Genomic DNA, 20,146 nt, shown 5'->3' on the forward strand with positions numbered 1-20,146 from the left:
ATACTGCTTTGCTCGTATTGTGTTATCAAACCCACCAGAGTAATTGTATACTTTGGATCATACTTTGTTTCTGAGGTTGTGCTGGTGGGGGACTAGGATCAGACCATGAACTAGTGTGGTACCTCAGGTGTGCCACTTCCCTGCTGGGGAGATAATTTACTATGGAGATACTAATAAATTAACTGGAAGATCCTGTGTCTGTCTTTATGCAAGGTCTCTCTGACCCTGTAAGACAGAATGTGCTAGAAATATCTTCCAGAAGAGCCCAGAGTCAGCATCTTAAGATCTGGAGTCTGTAAGAATCTATCAGTCTGTCAGCCTTCTTCTTCATCCTTGAAATGGATTGATGGCTTTTAACCTTCAAGATAGCTAGACATGACAAGGATTAAATAGTTTGCAGTTTGTTTTTTCCCATTAGGCACATGCGATGATAAGGTATGTCTTTATCACTCTTATTTGGGATATTAGTAATTCCTTAAATAGAATTACTAGTGAGTTATACAGAACACCTTTACGATGCCATTTTTAAAGAGGAAATATTAGGAAATAATTGTATCTATTTTATGTGATATTTTTTTTGGCAATGCATATTGCTGCATTTATATAATTCAGTAGTCAAAAGCTGTTGAATCTACTCTATAGATACTGGAAGGATTTTTAAAATTTTGTTCTTGAAACATTCTGCTTGAATGTATTCTATTTTAACTTCTTAATCCCTGCTTCTTTTTAAAGATGACCCAGAAGGTACCTTTGTGCCACCAGAGATTGATGAAACTGGTAACACATTTGAGGTAAGTAATGAAGTTTCCATGTAACAACCTTGTCCTTCTATAACCACAAAGAGTTTCATAAAATTTTGAATTTTTGAATATGAGCTGATTATTCCCCAAAGTGAATGTCTATATGTTCCCCCCTCCCTTGATTTTGGCCCCCACATATTTTAATATGGATCACGTACAGATTTTTTTTGTTGTACTAGCAATGACTTCCAAGAATTCAGTCCTTCATTATGTACGGAAATGAAACAAAACAAAACACTGTTTAGCAGATAAAAGTAGTGGTTTGCACTAAGCACCAGCTCTTTTAAACTCTGTTTTTTCTTAATTTGTTCAAGGGCTAATTCTGAATTTTATTTTGTTGCTGTTGGAACAGAGCACACCAGGCACTCCTGTCTTCCACTGCCTCCCACAGTTTGGTCAAACTCATGTTCGTAGCTTTGAGAACACTGTCCAACCATCTCGTCCTCTGTCGTCCCCTTCTCCTTGTGCCCTCAATCTTTCTCAACATCAGGGTCTTTCCAGGGAGTCTTCTCTTCTTATGAGGTGGCCAAAGTATTGGAGCCTCGGCTTCAGGATCTGTCCTTCCAGTGAGCACTCAGGGCTAATTTCCTTAAGGATGGATAGGTTTGATCTTCTTGCATTCCATGGGACTCTCAAGAGTCTCCTCCAGCACCATAATTCAAAAGCATCAATTCTTTGGCGATCGGCCTTCTTTATGGTCTAGCACTCACTTCCATACATCACTCCTGGGAACACCATAGCTTTAACTATACAGACCTTTGTCGGCAAGGTGTTGTCTCTGCTTTTTAAGATGCTGTCTAGGTTTGTCATTGCTTTTCTCCCAAGAAGCAGGCGTCTTTTAATTTTGTGTCTGAATTTTATAGCAAACTATAAAATGTACTTGATATTTTCTATAAAAGTAACTCATGATGGAATAGTTAATTTAGTCTTCTGGTATAATGAACTTACCAACTGATGTTTGTAGCCTAGTAGTTCATAAATGTTCTTTATTCTTGAACTGAATTAGTGGCGTAATTGTTTCCATTGATTCATTAGCCTCCCTGATCAGACACCCTTTAGACCAACTGCAATTGTGAATTTTTGTTGAACATCCTGTTCAGAATATTCAATGTTTTGTTGTTTCTATTATGAATTATGTTCAAATAGTCTAATTAGCAGTGTGTGAATGTGAGCATCTATTTTTTATAGAGCCATTGTATAGAGCTACTCAATTAAAATACTCATAATTTTTCTCCATTTTAAAAATAATGTGTAAATGAGTCCTGGCAATTGGAATATTATATATCAGCAGGATGCAAAGCAGTATTTCACATTATTAAGTTTCTTTTAAACCATGCTTTTAGATCTTTCAATCTATAGGGCAGTTACCTGAACCTACATCAAATGTATCACTACACTTTTATTGGTAATAAAAGTGAACTTATCGGATATGTTTCAGCATTAGGTACCTGGCCAGTTGTGGCTGATAGTGCTGCTGTTTTATATCCTCTTTATTTTAGGTACAGTTATTCTATTCATTCGAAAGACATACCATACTTTTCCATGTATAAGACGCCCCTGTGTATAAGACACCCCCATGTATAAGATGCCCCCTATTTTGGGGGGGCTCAGATTTAAGAAAATGGGGGGAGATGGCTCAGAGTTGTGGAGCTTTTTTTAGGGGAAAATGTCAAAAATCACTTACCTACACATGCCGCTCAATCCGCCTCTCATCTGTCCCCTCACCAGCAGAAGCTACCAATTGCCTGCCCAATTGCTGCAGCATTAGCCAGTCAACACCAGCCCTTGACGCAGCAACCAATAACACGCCTAATAGCTGTTGACAGCCACGGCAGCAACCAATCAAACATCCACCCTATGCACTATCTGTTGATAAGACAACCCCCACTTTTTCGCATCATTTTTAAAGAAAAAACCCTAGTCTTATACACGGAAAAGTATGGTATTCTTTCAATCAGTAGACCACCTAAGAGTGATGGTCTCACCATGATATTTGACTTTTTAATAGGAGTGGGGAAGAGCTGCATTAACTTGTGTCTAACCTTCTGGGTGTCCCATGTTGCTAGTATGTCAAGCCAATGCAAAAAAAATGGGTGGGATTCTTCTCCCTCTCATATATAGTACCCATTCATAGGGATTTTTTCAGCCAGAATTCAGTTCTGGAACATGGGCGCCATTGTCATTCAAAGATAATAAGGCGAGTTCATGGCGAGTTCTGGCACCTCTTTTTCTAGAAAAATAGCAGTGCTATGGGTGTAGCCAAAGGGGAAGGGGGCAGCTGCCCCCCAGTCAATACAAATCTGAGGTTCTGACCCCCTTAACAAAAGTCGATCCCTTCCAACAAAAGCCTGCCCCTCCTAACAAAAACCCTGGTTACGCCCATGAGCAGTGCCCATACACACTCATTCCTACACATGCACCCACAATACAAACCCATATATCCCCCTCTCTCTCACAGTAATATTTGAAGAGCCTCCCATCAAAAGGCAATTGGGCTTCTAGAGCATAGGAAGCTGTTTTAAGCTTCATTTTCATGTGAGGGAAGACTTCACAGAAGACGAGTGGTCCCCACTCCTGCCTTATAGGGTTGCTGAATCAAAGGTTCCAAAATTCAAGAAGTTTAAGTTGCACATTGTGCAATATGTTGCTTCATCTGCAAAAATGTAATGCCATGAAACAAAAGGGAAGGAAACACATTGCTAGTGATTTTCCCAATATTGGGAAAGTTCTTTTTAATATTCTCTTGATAAACTTGATACAAAGTTAAGTTCATATGTTATGCTCTCCCTTTTCAAGTAGTCTTGGGCAAGTTAGTATCATTCCAAATCTGTAAAGTAGTATCATTGTGATTACTTCATAGTGTTATTATGGTGATACAATTAAGGGTGGTTACACTAGGAAAAACACTTGCTACATAATGCAGTAAGTCATAACTCAAGTCAGAATTTTGGGTCGTACACTAGGGATGGTTGCAGCGAGGACATCAAACAAAACCAACATGGCTAGTTATATGAATTCTGAGGTTTGGGGGTTTTTTTAGTTTACAGCAACAAAATACATAGTTAATATAGAAATGATGCATTTATTGAGGTTTAAGGAAGGTAAATGAACCCAGTTTTCTGCACTGAGTAGCTCTTTTTCAGCTGTAACTGTGTCCATGCCCTGAAACCAATCCTTGTTCACAACAATATGCCATGGAGAACTCTGAACAGCGATTCTGGATCACAGCTGTGACTGTCCTCAGTATCACTTGAAGCTCTTGCTCTCATTTTGAAGATATCTATCCATATTCCGCAAATGAAAAACAATATTTTGATACTATACTGTACTGCACTGAAATATTTTAAGTGTTTATTTGATTGTCCTTGAATCTTCCCACCACACTTGCCATCCTCTCCTGCCACATCAGTGTGGTGCAGCACAGCCTTTGAGAACCATGGCCTTAGACTAGGTCAGGGATGTTCAACACGTTGATTGCGATCCACTAGTAGATCCCCAGAAGGTTTTGGTAGATTGCAGTCAATCGCTGGCTGCCTTTCCTTAACATAGGTAAAATATAATCCGCCCCCGCCCCATCACTCTGCTCTCCATTGTTGCACCATCTGCAGATTGGAAGACGGAGTTTACTCAGCAAAGTTGTTTGTTTTCCCAGCGATCTGCTGGTGAGTGGCTATTCCCCTATCTCCCTTGAAGTTAGGCATGAACTCTCCAAAACTGGGGCTTTCTCCCTCCGTAAAAAAGTTCAACAACTTTGCCCTAAACCCCCAAAACCCAGGGCTGTCTAAAAAAGCTCAACAACTTTGACCTGGATGCCAAAAAAAGGGGGGGTAGATCACCGCCAGTTTTTAATTCAGTGAGTAGATCACAGTCTTTTGAATTATGGTGCTGGAGGAGACTCTTGAGAGTCCCATGGACTGCAAGAAGATCAAACGCATCCATTCTTAAGGAAATCAGCCCTGAGTGTTCACTGGAAGGACAGATCGTGAAGCTGAGGCTCCAATACTTTGGCCACCTCATGAGAAGAGAAGACTCACTGGAAAAGACCCTGATGTTGGGAAAGATGGAGGGCACAAGGAGAAGGGGACGACAGAGGACGAGATGGTTAGACAGTGTTCTCGAAGCTACAAACATGAATCTGTCCAAACTGCGGGTGACAGTGGAAGACAGGAGTGCCTGGCGTGCTCTGGTCCATGGGGTCACGAAGAGTGGGACACGACTGAACGACTAAACAACAACAACAAGATCACAGTCTCTTGGGTGTTGGCCACCCCTGGACTAGGTTACCGGCTTTATTCTGAGCAAGGATCATTTGCTAAACAAAGAGAGTGAGCCATTATGGTGTAAGCCACCACACTGTCACAGACAGGAGATTGCACACACCCAACTGATCCCCAGAACTCCTTGCCAATTCCAACATAAACAATGCCTATAGTTTGGCCATGAATCCTACTCTTGAGAGTGAATAAATCCCAGCCAGGCAAGCATATCCTGTCTTGATTAAACCAAGTGCCCTTTGTGCATTTACTGAGGAGACTCAAGCTTGTCCCTTTCAGTCAAGACAAGATCACTATATTCAAAATAAGATCTGTCAGGTAGAGACACCCTTGTAACTTTGCTGTAGCCCTTAAGCGGGATGCCTAGCCGATATGACTCAGGGTGACATGTGAGAACTCATTACCTGTGTCCTTTGTTATGTAATGATTCTCAGATTAAGCTCAAGTCTTTGTGAAAAGCCCCTTTGAAATCCCTGCTGAGATTTATACAGAAGGTTATACAGAGGGCGCTTGCATAGTATTCATTGGGAAGGAGCTCCAGAACAATAGTACTGCCACACTGAAAGCTCCTGGTACTCATGGAGCCAAGTATCATTGTGAAGCACTGTCAAAAGTGCCACTACTGCTGTTTGTAGTGGTTGAGCAGGAATATATAGGGCAAGTAAAGTAGGCTCATGTTGTTTATGGCTTTATATACCTTAAATTTGCATATTAGTAGCCAGTAGAGATTGGCTGGGGAGACCTGGCCGGATGGGCGGGGTATAAATAATATAATTAGTTGTAGTAGTAGCCAGCAGAGACTTAAGTAAAAATATTTTATGCTGATGATAAACTGTACCTATCAGGAGGTGTGCTGCAATGTTCTGCACTGGCTGCTGTTTCTCAAGTAGCTCCAAATGGAAATCATAGCCATTGTGTGGCTATGATATTTTTGCAGCTGTCATACCAACATTTTGTAAAAAGCACCCCTGCCTGCTGAAGATACCTGTGTCAGCAGCAGCAGCTGAATGTAGGAGTTCTACCACCAGATAGCATATCTCCCAGATAGGGAAACAATTGGAGTTTCCACCTCCAAATAATACCGGAGTAGTTTAGAGGAGAAGGATTTAAGGACCTCACAGTACCTCCTCCCCCACCCCCCGCTTCCCACCTCCACTGCCTATTGATGCCATTCATGCATTAAATGTATCTTCTAATTTGGTTGTCTTATATGTGGAGAGGAACATTAATATTTCATATTTCCCTCCCCAGTGTATTGATCAAGGAGACAAAAGCCTTATACTGGTATTGCTTGGGAATAATAGGAAACCAGAGTTTTGAAATCAGTCATTAAAATAGGTGCAGTTTTGAAAGGTTCAGTCTGTCATCTTGATTGAAGCGGGTGAACTTTAATACAGTTTCCATACATGTAGAAAAAGGAATATGGTTTGTCTCTGGTTATTCAGGCTTTCTTTACATATTCACCAAACTAAGAACCCTTTATTTAATGTGGAACAGTGTGCTCATGTTCTGCTTTACAGAAGTACAGAATAATGTGTAGTATTGTTGAAACGTGTACATGCATCAACATAAACAGATTCTGAGTAGTAAAAAAAGGGCGGGGAAGAAGAATAGTGAAACTTTTGTGTACAAAAGATGTGGGTAATGCCTGCATCTGCCCAATGCCTCACCAAGCACTGAAGAATTCATCGTTAAATTAGGGTTCCAAGTTATCCTAAGTAGTGGCTCAATTATTTAAAGTTGCTGCACCATCAGTGGTAGACTGAGAGTGTGGAAACATAGGTGTGTACTAGCCTAATGTTTTACGTGGTGCCAAAATTTCAGCGTAGTGCCACTGATACTCCTACACTTCTCTAATCGCTGTGGCACCATCACAGTGGCATGAGGGCTGATATGACTAGTAGTGGTGCCATTGTTCACACTCATTCTACAGCTGCTGCCTCTGCTACTACTGCACATTGATCTAGCGCCACTAATGTGCAGTCCTGTTCTAGTCTCCTTAAACAGAATAATCAAATAATGGCATCTGAGCCAATACCCTGTATGTGTTGTTTTGTTTTGTATTAACTGAAATGGATAGTCGCTTCAGTGGCTGTGAATATCAACGACTTGGATGATGGACTCAAGGGCATCCTGATCAAATTTGCAGATGACACCAAACTGGGAGGGGTGGCTAACACCCCAGAAGACAGGATCACACTTCAAAACGACCTTGACAGATTAGAGAACTGGGCCAAAACAAACAAGATGAATTTTAACAGGGAGAAATGTAAAGTATTGCACTTGGGCAAAAAAAATGAGAGGCACAAATACAAGATGGGTGACACCTGGCTTGAGAGCAGTACATGTGAAAAGGATCTAGGAGTCTTAGTTGACCACAAACTTAACATGAGCCAACAGTGTGACGCGGCAGCTAAAAAAGCCAATGCAATTCTGGGCTGCATCAATAGGAGTATAGCATCTAGATCAAGGGAAGTTATAGTGCCACTGTATTCTGCTCTGGTCAGACCTCACCTGGAGTACTGTGTCCAGTTCTGGGCACCACAGTTCAAGAAGGACACTGACAAACTAGAACGTGTACAGAGGAGGGCAACCAAAATGGTCAAAGGCCTGGAAACAATGCCTTATGAGGATCGGCTAAGGGAGCTGGGCATGTTTAGCCTGGAGAAGAGGAGGTTAAGGGGTGATATGATAGCCATGTTCAAATATATAAAAGGATGTCACATAGAGGAGGGAGAAAGGTTGTTTTCTGCTGCTCCAGAGAAGCGGACACGGAGCAATGGATACAAACTACAAGAAAGAAGATTCCACCTAAACATTAGGAAGAACTTCCTGACAGTAAGAGCTGTTCAACAGTGGAATTTGCTGCCAAGGAGTGTGGTGGAGTCTCCTTCTTTGGAGGTCTTTAAGCAGAGGCTTGACAACCATATGTCAGGAGTGCTCTGATGGTGTTTCCTGCTTGGCAGGGGGTTGGACTCGATGACCCTTGTGGTCTCTTCCAACTCTATGATTCTATGATTCTATGATTCTATGAATAGCAATAATGGAAGAGGAATATATAATAGGCATAGCTACTTCAAACACCGCGCTATTATTTTACATAGAGATCCTGTGCAGGAAGTTGTTGTGTAGTCATTGCCGCGAACATCGCTTGCGTTCGCACAATTGAAATACATTAGAAATGTTGTTAAAATAATTGGTGTTGTAAATCTGCTATATATTTGAATGGCTCAACAGGGAGCTAGTTATGAAAACTCCCCTTTACTATTGTTAACAGCAGAACTGACAAATTTAATTGTGCTGCCTTTTGAGGCTTTAATATAAATACAAACCATGCCATGTTGTCTACTGCTAAACACTGACGTTAGCTTTCATTTTTAAAAGTCAGCTCAAGCATCTACAAAACCTTACCTCACCCCGCAAGGTCTTTGTCGGTGAGCTTGCTTTGCGGTGACATTAAAAGGCTAATTCTGCTTACTCCCCTAGAGATGTTCAATGAAAAATATGAGTATATAGATTTGGTTATTATTATTTTTTAATATTGTGTTTGCTCAGTATGGATCACTTGCCCTTTAGGTGACATTTTGTCTAATTCAGACTCTGCCTAGCCCAGTAAGCTAAAGGGGTGAGCAGGCTTCAGGCAGTAGTGGGGACATGCAGTGACTCACAGTCTGATGTTCAGTGGAGAAGTACCATGTGAAGTAGCTGCTGTCACCCCTATCTTCATTTGGGGGGGGGGACTGAATAGTGGGGAGCTTCAAACCTCATATCGGCCCTAGTGCTGAGTAGATTCCCCTTTGTCCAAGGAGGCATAACCTAAAACTTCTGGGTAGTAAAGTATTGTCTGGAAAGAGGATGCAGGGTGCGGCTCATCTGTATCCTAAAGTCACCACAGAACTTGCTGCAATAATACAGTGCTTAAGATACAGTAGGGAGGTATTTCGTGGAAGATCAACCTAGTTCGGGCATGCAGGCAAGTCATACAAAAAATTAACCTTTGTGTTTTGTTCCTGCTTTCATTGATTATGTTTTCAATGCAGGGTGTGTGGCAACTCTAACAGGAAACACTTCTTCCTGTCTAATATGCATTGAGGCAAACCGCTACTGAGATTTATAAGTTATAGTGTTAGGAACGATTGCAAAGGAGCTATGTGTGCACATGCAAGAGAACCCACACAGAGAGTGGTTTCACAAATGTATGCTCACCATGTGGTGACTGGCATGTTTGAATGAGCCATCGCAGCTCTCATAACCCAGAGAGAGCTTTGGTGTTCTCCAGTGTTACTTAAAACACAAAGGCTTGGTTCATGTACATCGCTTTAAGTCATTGATTGATCAAGTGATGATGAAGTGTACATCATGGGATAATTGTATTTTGGGAGAGGAGTGATAAGGACAAGAAAATATTTTCTGTTTTCACTTTGACCTACTTAGCTTCCTCAACCCATCTAATGCCCATTACTTAGATTATCATGGCCCCAAAGGGCTTTCTACTTCAGTGAATTTTTATATGTCTGCTGGAACCAACAGGATAGGATGGGGCATAAATAAATAATTTCCACTGAATGTTGTGCTGTTGTGGTGAAATATTTTCTGTAGGTAATACAGCTAACCTAGAATTGGAAGGCTTGGCTACAGTTTCTCAAACTGGATAAACCACTGATCGCTGCTTCAGTGTTTTAGGCTTTTCTGATGTATCTAGGTCATTACAAATGCAAATCTAAATGTGCTTTTATGCTTTTTTTAATCACATCAGGGTGCATTTAATATTGGGCACTTAAAATTAGAACACTTTCCTAGCACATAAACCTTAAAGATGTTCTGGTCAGAAAGTCCAGGCAAGCCAAATGTATTCACAGTTGAATGGCTCTGAATGGCTACTAGCCATGATGGCTATATGTTCCCTCCAGGTTTGGAACCACTTTGCTAGGGACAAACAACAGGAGAGATAGCTGTTGCCCACACCATGCTTTGGGGTTTCTCAGGGGCATCTGGTTAGCTACTGTAGGAAGCCAGGTCTTGGACTAGATCAGGCATAGGCAAACTCAGCCCTCCAGATGTTTTGAGGCTACAATTCCCATCATCCCTGACCCCTGGTCCTGTTAGCTAGGGATGATGGGAGGTGTAGTCCCAAAACATCTGGAGGGCTGAGTTTGTCTTTGGTTTGATGCAGCAGATGTCTTAAGTTTATGAAGCCTGTGTACTGAACATTGTGTTAGCTAGTAACAGGCAAGGTACTGGCGGGTGCAAAAGTAAATTTTGCAAACTATAAATTAGTCAAAGCAAGCAGATATGTAAAATAAATTCTGCTATTTTCTGGTCTGTTGGGTATAGGGAAGGAAGGGCAAGAAGCAGTGCAGGGCAAGTATCCTGCCCCTTCTCACTGGAAATGTGTGTTAACAGCAAAATATTCAGTATTGAAATTTTCCAGTCTCCCCCATGCCCATCTTTTAGGTGTATCTTAGCAGTCATAAAATAGACATTTTAAAATGATAGACATAATTCTGTGTAAATTGCACTTTGCTTTAACCAGTCACACCTGCCCATGCAGTTTAAATTCTGCTCAGAATATTCTCTGGTCCAAACTTCTATCATTGTGCAAAAAGCTTTAAGACCAAGGGAATGGGAGGCTGTAATCATCAATATTGCCATCATCGAAAACCTTGAAACTGCAGCTCCCTGACTTGTTTTACATTCACACTGAACTCCTTACGTACCTTAATTACTCGCTTTTCTTTGACTGATCTGTCTCTCCAACTGATTTCTTTCCCATCCTGTCTCCTTCCTTGTTTCTGCTGATTTTTGCATTCATGTTCCTCATGAATTTTCTGTAGAGGCATATCACTATACACGAAAGTTTATATTAACGTCAAAGAAACATTAACCAAGCAAGAAGGTAAATATCAACACTTTCTAGCTACAAATCATTTCTGAGACACTCCTGGCATCTGTGCTATATATACCTTGAGGACAGAGATGTTAAAATGAGGTGGCTGGGAAAAGCACTCCAAGTGTTGTCACTGAAGTGTTGCTGGATCTTTTCAAATCTGCAAGTTTTCCAATCAATCTTGAGGCTTTTTTTTTTTTTAATGCCCGCAAGGCTGGCCTTGACTTACAGTTCATGCATTGTACTGATACGTAGCATATCTCTGTTAAAAGAGTTGTAGAGTATTTCAATTTTTCAGTTCCTGGATCCTGTGCTTGGATATTGTGCACTTCAAGCTGTATTCAGGTTTCTAGTGTAGCCAAAATGTGAGGAAGCTGTCCAGGTGACCTGTTGTTTTAGGGAAAATGTTGGCATGGCATTTGAACAGGCATGTTTAAAAGAAATCTATGCTAAGCATTTAGAACATGCCAAGGCCTCATTTGTGCATTAGATGGATCCCATAGGATTGCCTTGCATATTGCATCCACAAATGTATTTATTTATTTAGAACATTTATGCATCACTTTTTGGCTTGAGCCCTCAAAGCAACCAACAACCTTTTAAAACACAACAGACACACCAAGAACTGACATGCTCAAGAACAAGTAGCTGCAGGTTGTGGTTTCTATGATTTTTGTGTGTGTGTGTGTGTGTGGGTATACATGGAAGAGGAGACAGTAATAAGTCTGCAAATTTTCGTAGTCACTAGTACTACTACCTTCATTCTAGAGGCAAGTCTTGCTGTTAAGAGATCCTGGAGCTCAAATGAAGCTCTGCACTTTACATTAAAATGAGACAGAGAAGAAATAAATATCCACACGTCAATAAGATGTGCACAGAAAAGTTTCCCAGTTACTCTCTTAAAACTGTTCAGCTTTTAATACACTCTCAGTATACTTTACCATTGTTTATTAGTAGCAGTGTTTAATTAAAGAGCTGAGAACTGCATTTAATTTAGCAGGGGTTTTTTGTTGTTGCTAGCTTGTTTCAACATTTGTGACTTATTTATCTAGCCTTAAGCTTTCTTTCTTTCTTTTTAATATTGTCCTTTTACTTCTGTGGAGAAGACTTTAGTCTTGCTCAGCACATTCATGAGAAAATATAGATTCAGTATAAAACTAATATTGAGCACTATAGTGAGCTGTTTATCTGTTTCCCAAAGAGACAAAAAACCCCATGTTCATCTTTAGGTGCCAAATGTGGAACCTTTCATTTCCCCAGTGGGATTTCATCTTCATTTTTTCTCCAGTATTGCGCTATGCTGGAAAGAGATGATAGTGAATTTTAAATAAGGCTTGCAACAAAAATTCCCATTTGAGAATTATTTAATAGATTCATTTTATGCACTGCCACAGTAGGTTTCTGCTGGGGCTAACAAGCATTGCTAGTGTCAGCTCAGTCTCAAACAGGCATTTGTCCATGTTACAAAGCTGCCATTCAAACAGATATTGTAGATTACCAATATGTATCCCCCTGTTTTCTACATATGAAATGTTCTGTGTTAAGTTCTTGTATGGAGGCCATTTAAAGCTTTACACTGCTTTAAATTTCACATGCTTAATTGACCTTTGGGATAGACCTCCATTCCTTTTTGTTGCTTCTTGACTCAATGGGATGTATACAGAAAGGAGATTACTGAAGATATTTATAGTAGCATCATTTAAACGTAGCAGTAGGCTATTCACAAATGAAGAATGCTGTTCCTGAAATCTGTTGTCTCTTTGCTGCTGCCCCCTATTCCTAAACTTACCTCTATTTTTATTCTCACCTCTATTTTTATTCATTTGGAATCTTTGCCTCCAGTTCTTATCACCAGCATTCTTTTTTGGGCAAGGTGGTGAAGAGAGCGATGGTGGAGAATCTGCAGGAGTTCCCGGATGATACAATCTATCTGGAGCAGTTTCAGTCTGTCTTCAGGCATTGTTTTGAGACTGAATCAGCCCTGATGGGTGACCTACGGTATATTGAGAGTAAGACAGGAAAACTGTGTCTCTGCTCCTGCTTCTCAGTCTGTCTGTGGCTTTTGAGACTCAAGTAGTTTCCCTGCCTAGGAGTGCTTTTTTCGACCAAGGCTGGTGTGCCAACTTTGGCCTTTTTTGGACAGGGATAACGTAGCTGTGGTGATTTACGCACTGGCAATCTCAAGACTTGATTATTGCAATGTGTTGCGTGTTCAGACCCAGAGACCTCCCCCCTAAATAAATTCACACATGACTCAAATTTTAGTTTTGGTTTTTGGCAGAATTTAGGCCGCAACTTTATTGATTACAGAAAGTGAGTGGTTGCATAGGCTCTGGTTCGACTAGCTCCCTGCACCCTTGCAGGCAGCGCTGGCCCAGGGCACCAGCATAGGTCAGCCAAGGGTGAACACCTGGGAAGGTGAAAAGCCGGGAACAGGCTCAAGTGGGGAAATTCCTACTGTGCCCCTGTCCCAACGGCAGACGACACATGACGGCATAGCAAGGTCAATCGCACAAATCCCTAAAATTAGGGAGAGGTGGGTGGGTGTTCTGAATGCACGAGCCAAAAGAGGAAGCTGTGGGTCATGTGCATGGGTATAAATAGGTCCCTCGATCCATTTGGACTGCACCCTATTGGTCAGATTGAACCCAACATCGAGGGACCTACCAATTGGGTGTTGTGGCAATCCAATCCAACCCACCCACAACACAGGAGGTCAGTCTCCAGGTCTCTCCACAACACGTGCCCTCTTTTAGGGAGGACACGATCTCTGTGTGCAGCTGTCCTTGGAAGAGCCAGCTGGTGCAAAATTCTGCAGCTAGACAGTCAATGGGGAGAGACTACCATATAACAGTGGTGCTTTAAAACTTGCACTGGCTGCTCATGTGTAACTGGGCCAGGTTCAAGGTTCTGGTATTAATTTTCAAGGCCCTTGCTAATTTGCAACTTGACTCCATGATTTCTTAGGGACCAGCTGATTCCCTATGTCACAGAAGATTCACAGAAAGAGGCCCCCATGGTCAGGGCAAGGGGGGTGTTGAGGGGGACACCCCAGGAAGAAGGGGCCAGGGGGGACTCAGAGAGCAGCAGTTGGAAATCCGGACCAGCGTCCACACCAGAGTGCAGTAGAGGGGAGGAGTCCCAGGCATCGGGATCAGGCAGCGCGCTGCCAGCGAGAGGACATGAGGCAGGAGTGGCCACGCCTCCATCGGAGAGCGAGGAAACGGTCGAGAGGAAGGTGGAAGGCTGCGCGCGCGCGCCAAGTTCAAATGTACAGGAGGGCAGCGCAGTTGGCAGCCCGGATAGGGAGCCAGGTCCTAAAGCCCGCCGAAGAGAGAGGGAGGAGTCAGGGGGGTCCACGTCTGCGTTGGAGGAATCCAGGAAGGAAGGGACCCCGGGGGGTAGCAGGACCCAGAGGAGAAAGGAGAGACGGAAGAGGTGGAGTAAGGCTAGAGTCTTAAACTGGTGTACAGGGGGCGGGGATTCAGATGGAGCTTCGCCGGTCTAAACCCTAGACGTAGAGCTGGGGCGCTCCGGTTTGAAAATGGACACTGTACTTCAATAAAGACTTTTGTACATTACTACCGGCTAGCGTTGGTCCTCTGTGAGCTGGGACCTAGAGCCAGCTCTGACACCATCTAACCTAGCTTATGAATGTATTTTAGCTTTTGTATAAGATAGGGAATTTATAATATTTGAATGTGAATTTGCAATCTTTTCTTTAGTTTCTCTCTCGTTCTTACTGTTTCTGTAACTGTGTTATAATCAACAAAGACCATCTTCGCCACTACGTTGTCCTGAATTAGTGATGCAGCTGCTATGGCACAAAATTCACTATGTTTTGCTAAATAAATTTGAAATGGGCAATTGGCCAGGATAACTCCTAATTCCTTTTTCCGATATGGCAATGTGGCTCTATGGACCTTGCTGAGGTGTGTTTTATGGAATGTGATAAATGGAGTGTTTTATTAAAGCTGAATAGAGACTACAATTCTTTATATATTACTCATATAAGATGTGTAAAATCTTACTGAGACACTCTCTGCTTGATGACTGCATTTTCAAGACTCCTGTGCAAGAAAGATAGCTGTTTTCCATGGAAACAGAGCTAGAGAAAGTGGAAAGGCTCTCAAGCTCCTTACTTGTTGAATTTCCCACAAGTTTTCTATATACGTGGCCCTTCCTGCCTTCATAAAAGAGATTAGAACAACAGAATATTGTAGCAAGAACCCCAGAGTATTAAAATTGACATTTTAAGCCATAAGGGAAAGAGACTCTGTGCTGGCTAGCAGGTAATGGCTTTTTCCACCTGTCTTGCCCCACCCTCAGGCCCTAGGAGCCTTCATAAGGAATCTCTTTCCAGAGGAAGAGCTATGAGGAGAGAGAGACTCTGTTTCCCATCAGACAGTGGTTAGCCCCACCTCCAGCCCAAGGAACCTTCAGAAGGCAGTTGTTTCCACAGGCATTATGTGTATCTGCATTTTAATGAGCTGAATAAAGTGAAAGGTTGTGGGGGTGTGGAGAGTGTGTCTGAACTTAACAATGCTTAGCTTATTTTTTGGTTGCAATTTTGTTAATGTTAATACTCCTTTATTGATTATAAATCAATTTATTGATTTGTTAATCATATAATATGACTTTTGCTTTAATTGTGATGTCGTTTAGTCGTGTCCGACTCTTCATGACCCCATGGACCAGAGCATGCCAGGCACTCCTGTCTTCCACTGCCTCCCTCAGTTTGGTCAAACTCATGATGTTTAGTTGATGTTTTTTAGCTGTAAATTTGTTAACCATTTTATAGGTTGTAATTGTTTCACTGATGATTTGTTAATTACTCTATATGATCTATTCTCTGTTTGTGATGTTCCATTTTGTTCTATCCTGTTATTGTTGTTTATTGTTTGTAAGCCACTTTGGGAGCCATTTGAATGAAAAGCGGCATAGGAATATAATAAATAAATCGAATCAATCACTCAGTTAGGTATTATGATTGGAGTGTTGGAGGTGGGATCCACATTTGGCTATACGCTTATTATGTGACTTCAAACCAGCTATGATCTCTTTTACCTCACCTACTTTTCAGGGTGGTGGTTGGGATATTGCCAGGTTTGGAAGTTGTTGCTCGCGAGTAACCAAGCAGGACTCCCACCTTTCTTTTACAGCTTTTATTGGTAAAAAACTATTTACAGTGCAGAACCCCAAAGTTCATATCCGTCTCAGTCACTTGCAGAATCCGGGAGTGGCCCCTTCCGGTTTCTCCCCCAACATAAGAACTTAGACACCCCAAATCTCCACCTCCCCTCCATGCGTTTCACCCCTCTGCGCAAGCTGGGCGACAGAAATGGCATGTCTGTTTCCTGGCCAGCCAGACTAGCTGAGGCTCTTGGGCTCTCAGTCGCATTTTCGATCCCTCCCCTCGCCTGGCTATCCACTTCCCACTCTGCTCCACTGGAGGTGTGGCTTCCCTCACCGCTGGACGAAGAGCTGCTCCTCAGCAGCATCGGAGGCTCTCTGTATTCACCTGCCTCCCTCCCCTGTTCTGATAGCAGTCCCCTGATAGATATAATGATGGAGATGGAGAGAGGGAAGAAAAGCATACATACCACCCTAGGCTCTTTGGAGAAAATGAGGGGTCAAAATATAATAAAACAATTACCTTCGAGATTTTACTTGCAACCATAAAGCTCACAAAAACCTACCTCTTGTAACTTTCGAGATTTTGATTCTAGCAAATGCTTTGCTCTTTCAAGAGGAGCTTTATTCATTTTATTCTTATGTGGTGAGTTAACTGACAAAGTATTTCAAAATGAACATGGATTGTTTTTATGGTGCATTTAATGGATTGCATTTTAGTTCACTACTTTGAGGGCTTTCGGGCCAAAATAAACTTCAATGGCAAACTGAAACTTGCCTGTTCAAAGAGCATTTTAAACCTTGCATTTTTGGTTAGCTGAGAACATCAATAAGAGCCCTGCTGCGTCAGACCACAAGCCTACCTGGTCCAGCACCTTTTCCCTCAGAGGCCGGCAATGCCACTGGAAGCCCAAGAGCAGACCATGAGCTCAGTCGCATTCTCCTGCTCATGATCCTCAGCAGTTAGTAATCAGCTGTATGCTGACTCTCATCCTTTAATACACAGCTATCAATGACCAGCAGCTTGCTCACCTTTTCTAACGATGTTGTCATAGCTACTGTTGTTTGGTTTATTATATTTGTACCCTGACTTCCTGCCAAGAGTGACTTCCAGAATGGCTTTTATGTGCTCTTCATAGCCATAGCAAAGATATTTGACTATTTATTCAATGTAGGTGCCTTTGTTGGTTGGGAAAAATAGTAGTGGATATATATGCCTGAATATCCTGGTTACAACCCTTCCTATACCTGCATAACTCAGGATTATCCAACTGCACTATGTCTTTTTCACACACACCCCCTACATTGCACCTTGTACTACATACAGGGAATTGATGGTACTGCTGCTGTAGAGATGGCTGTAAGTGATAGGGTGCTGCAGTGGAGCAGATGGACCACTGTTGGACTGGCCCTCCTTTTAACAAATATGACTGTGCTCGCTCCTAGCCAGAAATTCCAGTATGAGCGATGCCTTTCCATACCACACTTCCTATTTTGTGGTGCAAAATACAGATAGCTCAGGCACTTGAATCAGTGTTAGTTGTCTCTGTTTGGAACATCCTGTTGGACTCTGATTTCTGTATATAAGCTGTTGCATCTTATTATCTGCAAATAAGTCCTCAGACAGAAGACTATTCAGACGAATAGTCTGACCTGGCATAAGGCAGTTTCCGAAAAAACATATTTGATGGTGACTTGTTTTGCCAAGGGGTTTTTATCTGAGTGGGGCTTTGTTTCCTTGGAGCTTTTGATTTCAGAGAAATTGTGTCTTTGCCTTCAGGTAAAATGTGCCATGCCCTCTTAGGAGCTTCTTTATTATATGACCTTGTGGCATGCCCTTGGGGCCCTTTAGGGAGTATTTTTCCCCTTAAACTGGCATCCCAGGGAGTACTGAGCCCATTTAAATGGGTTTTGGGTTGCACCAGCATAATGCACCAGTACTAAAGCCAGCCTAAAATTCCCTTACAGACTCATAGCTGTCACCACCTGCTGAATTAAAAGAACAGTGGGGCTCTTTAAGTATCTTCAGGGGAGAGAGCTGACTGCCAAGTAACCAATCTCTGTCCACCTCACTCCCCTATATAGATAACACAGGCCTATTCAGAAGCTTGGCTGAGAACATCAGGAAAATAAAATGTGGTGAGATACCTTGATTTAGGGACACATTGGTTTGCTTTAACAGAATGAATAGATCAGAACACATTTATTTTGGAATTCTTTGCTTACTAGATTGTTTTTTTCTGGCTTTCCCATAAAGAGAATTTTTTTGTTATTGGTCTGCTTTTGCTGTTCACTTTGGGTAATTTATTGAGAGATTCGTATATTGCCCTTCACCAAAAATGGTAACAGGGCAATTTGAAATAATAAGATATTATTAATAGTAAATGCAGCTGTTGTCTCGTTTTATTTTATCTATGTGTATTATTTTATTGTATTGTATTTTTATTGTTACTTGGAAGAGTATACTTCTGTCAGTGAAGGTCATAGATCATGGCTAGCAAATTTCATCAGATATCAGCCAACTATTATTGTATTCTTAATTGCCTGTATAAGCTGATGGAACAGAACAGTTTTCAGCAGGTATTGAAAAAACACTTCTGTTTGATAGTGGAATAGACTGATAGACTCCCTTAGAAGGTAGTGGACTCTCCTTCATTGGAGGTTGCAAAGCAGAGGTTGGATGGCCATCTGTCATGGTTGAGTTAGTTGAGATTTCTGCATTGCAGGGAGTTGGAATAGACTGGATGATCCTCATGGTCTCTCCCAATTCTACAATCCTTTGATTTGTGAAAACTTGAAACAGAAGGCTCCTGTTGAATCTGCATTCCTCAAGACTGTGCTGATGACACAAAAGGCTTGAGGTTTTATTGCTATCAGATGAGCTTTGCCAACTCAGGGAGTGACCAAAGCTTCTGCAGATAATCAAACTATTGATAGACAAAGTGGCAAGTCTTACTTGAGGATACTAGGCAGGGTTGAAAGAGAGCTTACTTCAATGGTCTGCATGTGATGGAATGCCGAGGTTTATTATTAGCTACAGCTTCTGGACAAGCGCCAGTGCCAGTGGCATTTCAGCAGGGAGACAATTCTACAACACTGATACCACCAGTGAAAAAGCCCACTGGGCTGTGGGGGGGGGGGGGAATACAGATTCCATTTGTTGATCTTAATGCTCTTAGCGGACAGTGGAGGGGAAGAGATGGTCTTTCAGGTTGTTTACTTCTGATGTGATTTAGTTGTACTAACTGTTGTTTAGTTCTGAAGCTGAGGGTGTTCATAGCTTTATTATTGTAATAGATTGTGGTGTGGTAACTGTCAAGCCACCTCCAAGGCCTGCTCTCAGGGAAAGAGGCAATGTTAAGAATATTCCAAGAAAACTGTTAGATGATCTTGCAGAATCTTTATGTATTCTGCACATGTTTGATAGAAATTGAACTTTAGCTTAAAGATTTATTGTGGTGATGAGTCAGCTGAATTGCTAAGATCTTCTAGTTATTGCAGAAATTTTTGCTATTTTAAAAGCTGATACCTTGTTACAAGTTCAGATTATCCTCTCCTACCATCTGATTACTCACCATTAACAATTCCAGTTATGGAGAGCTTTTTTGTCTCTTTGTTTGGATACTGTATCATGTTGAGATTGTTTTTTGGCGTTCTCATTAATCAGATTGAATCCCCTTAGAAACTTTATTATAGGACATGCTCCTCTAGGCTCAAGTGAGGCTAATGACTCCGGTCTGGAGCATTTTTCAACTTATTTACTTCAAATAAAGCAATTAATCTAGAATGGAATTCTTTTTGCCAACACCATTCATAGATTGCAACAGCTCTTCTTTCATGGATGTGGAGGGGTTTTTAACCCATTCACTAACACGTGAAACATACCTTGTTAAATATTATGAAATGTATATATGCTGTTGCGTCATGAAAGATGCTAGCTGGTTGGTACGGTCCTTGTCTTATTCGACATCATGTCACTGATGGAATAGAGTTCCGCTTGGCAGAAGCTACAGATTATAGCACTTATGGTGTAGATCAGGCATGTCCATTGT

The 20,146-nt window shown here is 41.7% G+C and overlaps 1 protein-coding gene across 9 annotated transcripts in view; it reads left to right on the forward strand.

Annotated features, from left to right (window-relative positions):
- Positions 1–20,146, forward strand: part of KNDC1 (kinase non-catalytic C-lobe domain containing 1) — a 70,680-nt gene that overhangs the window by 7,169 nt on the left and 43,365 nt on the right. For 8 of the 9 annotated variants that reach the window (XR_014512057.1, XR_014512058.1, XM_083443465.1 and 5 more), the window contains exon 3: positions 733–791. The exons of the other annotated variant lie outside the window; for it this stretch is intronic. Coding sequence is in view for 5 of the 8 variants with exons in the window: in XM_083443465.1 (XP_083299591.1) it covers positions 733–791 (59 nt within the window). In the remaining 3 variants the exon portion in view is untranslated. The remainder of the gene's footprint in view (positions 1–732; positions 792–20,146) is intronic. 9 annotated transcript variants of the gene reach the window in all.

The sequence above is a fragment of the Podarcis tiliguerta genome, assembly GCF_965153285.1.
Source record: "Podarcis tiliguerta genome assembly, chromosome: 5".
In the NCBI taxonomy this organism is placed as follows: domain Eukaryota; kingdom Metazoa; phylum Chordata; class Lepidosauria; order Squamata; family Lacertidae; genus Podarcis; species Podarcis tiliguerta.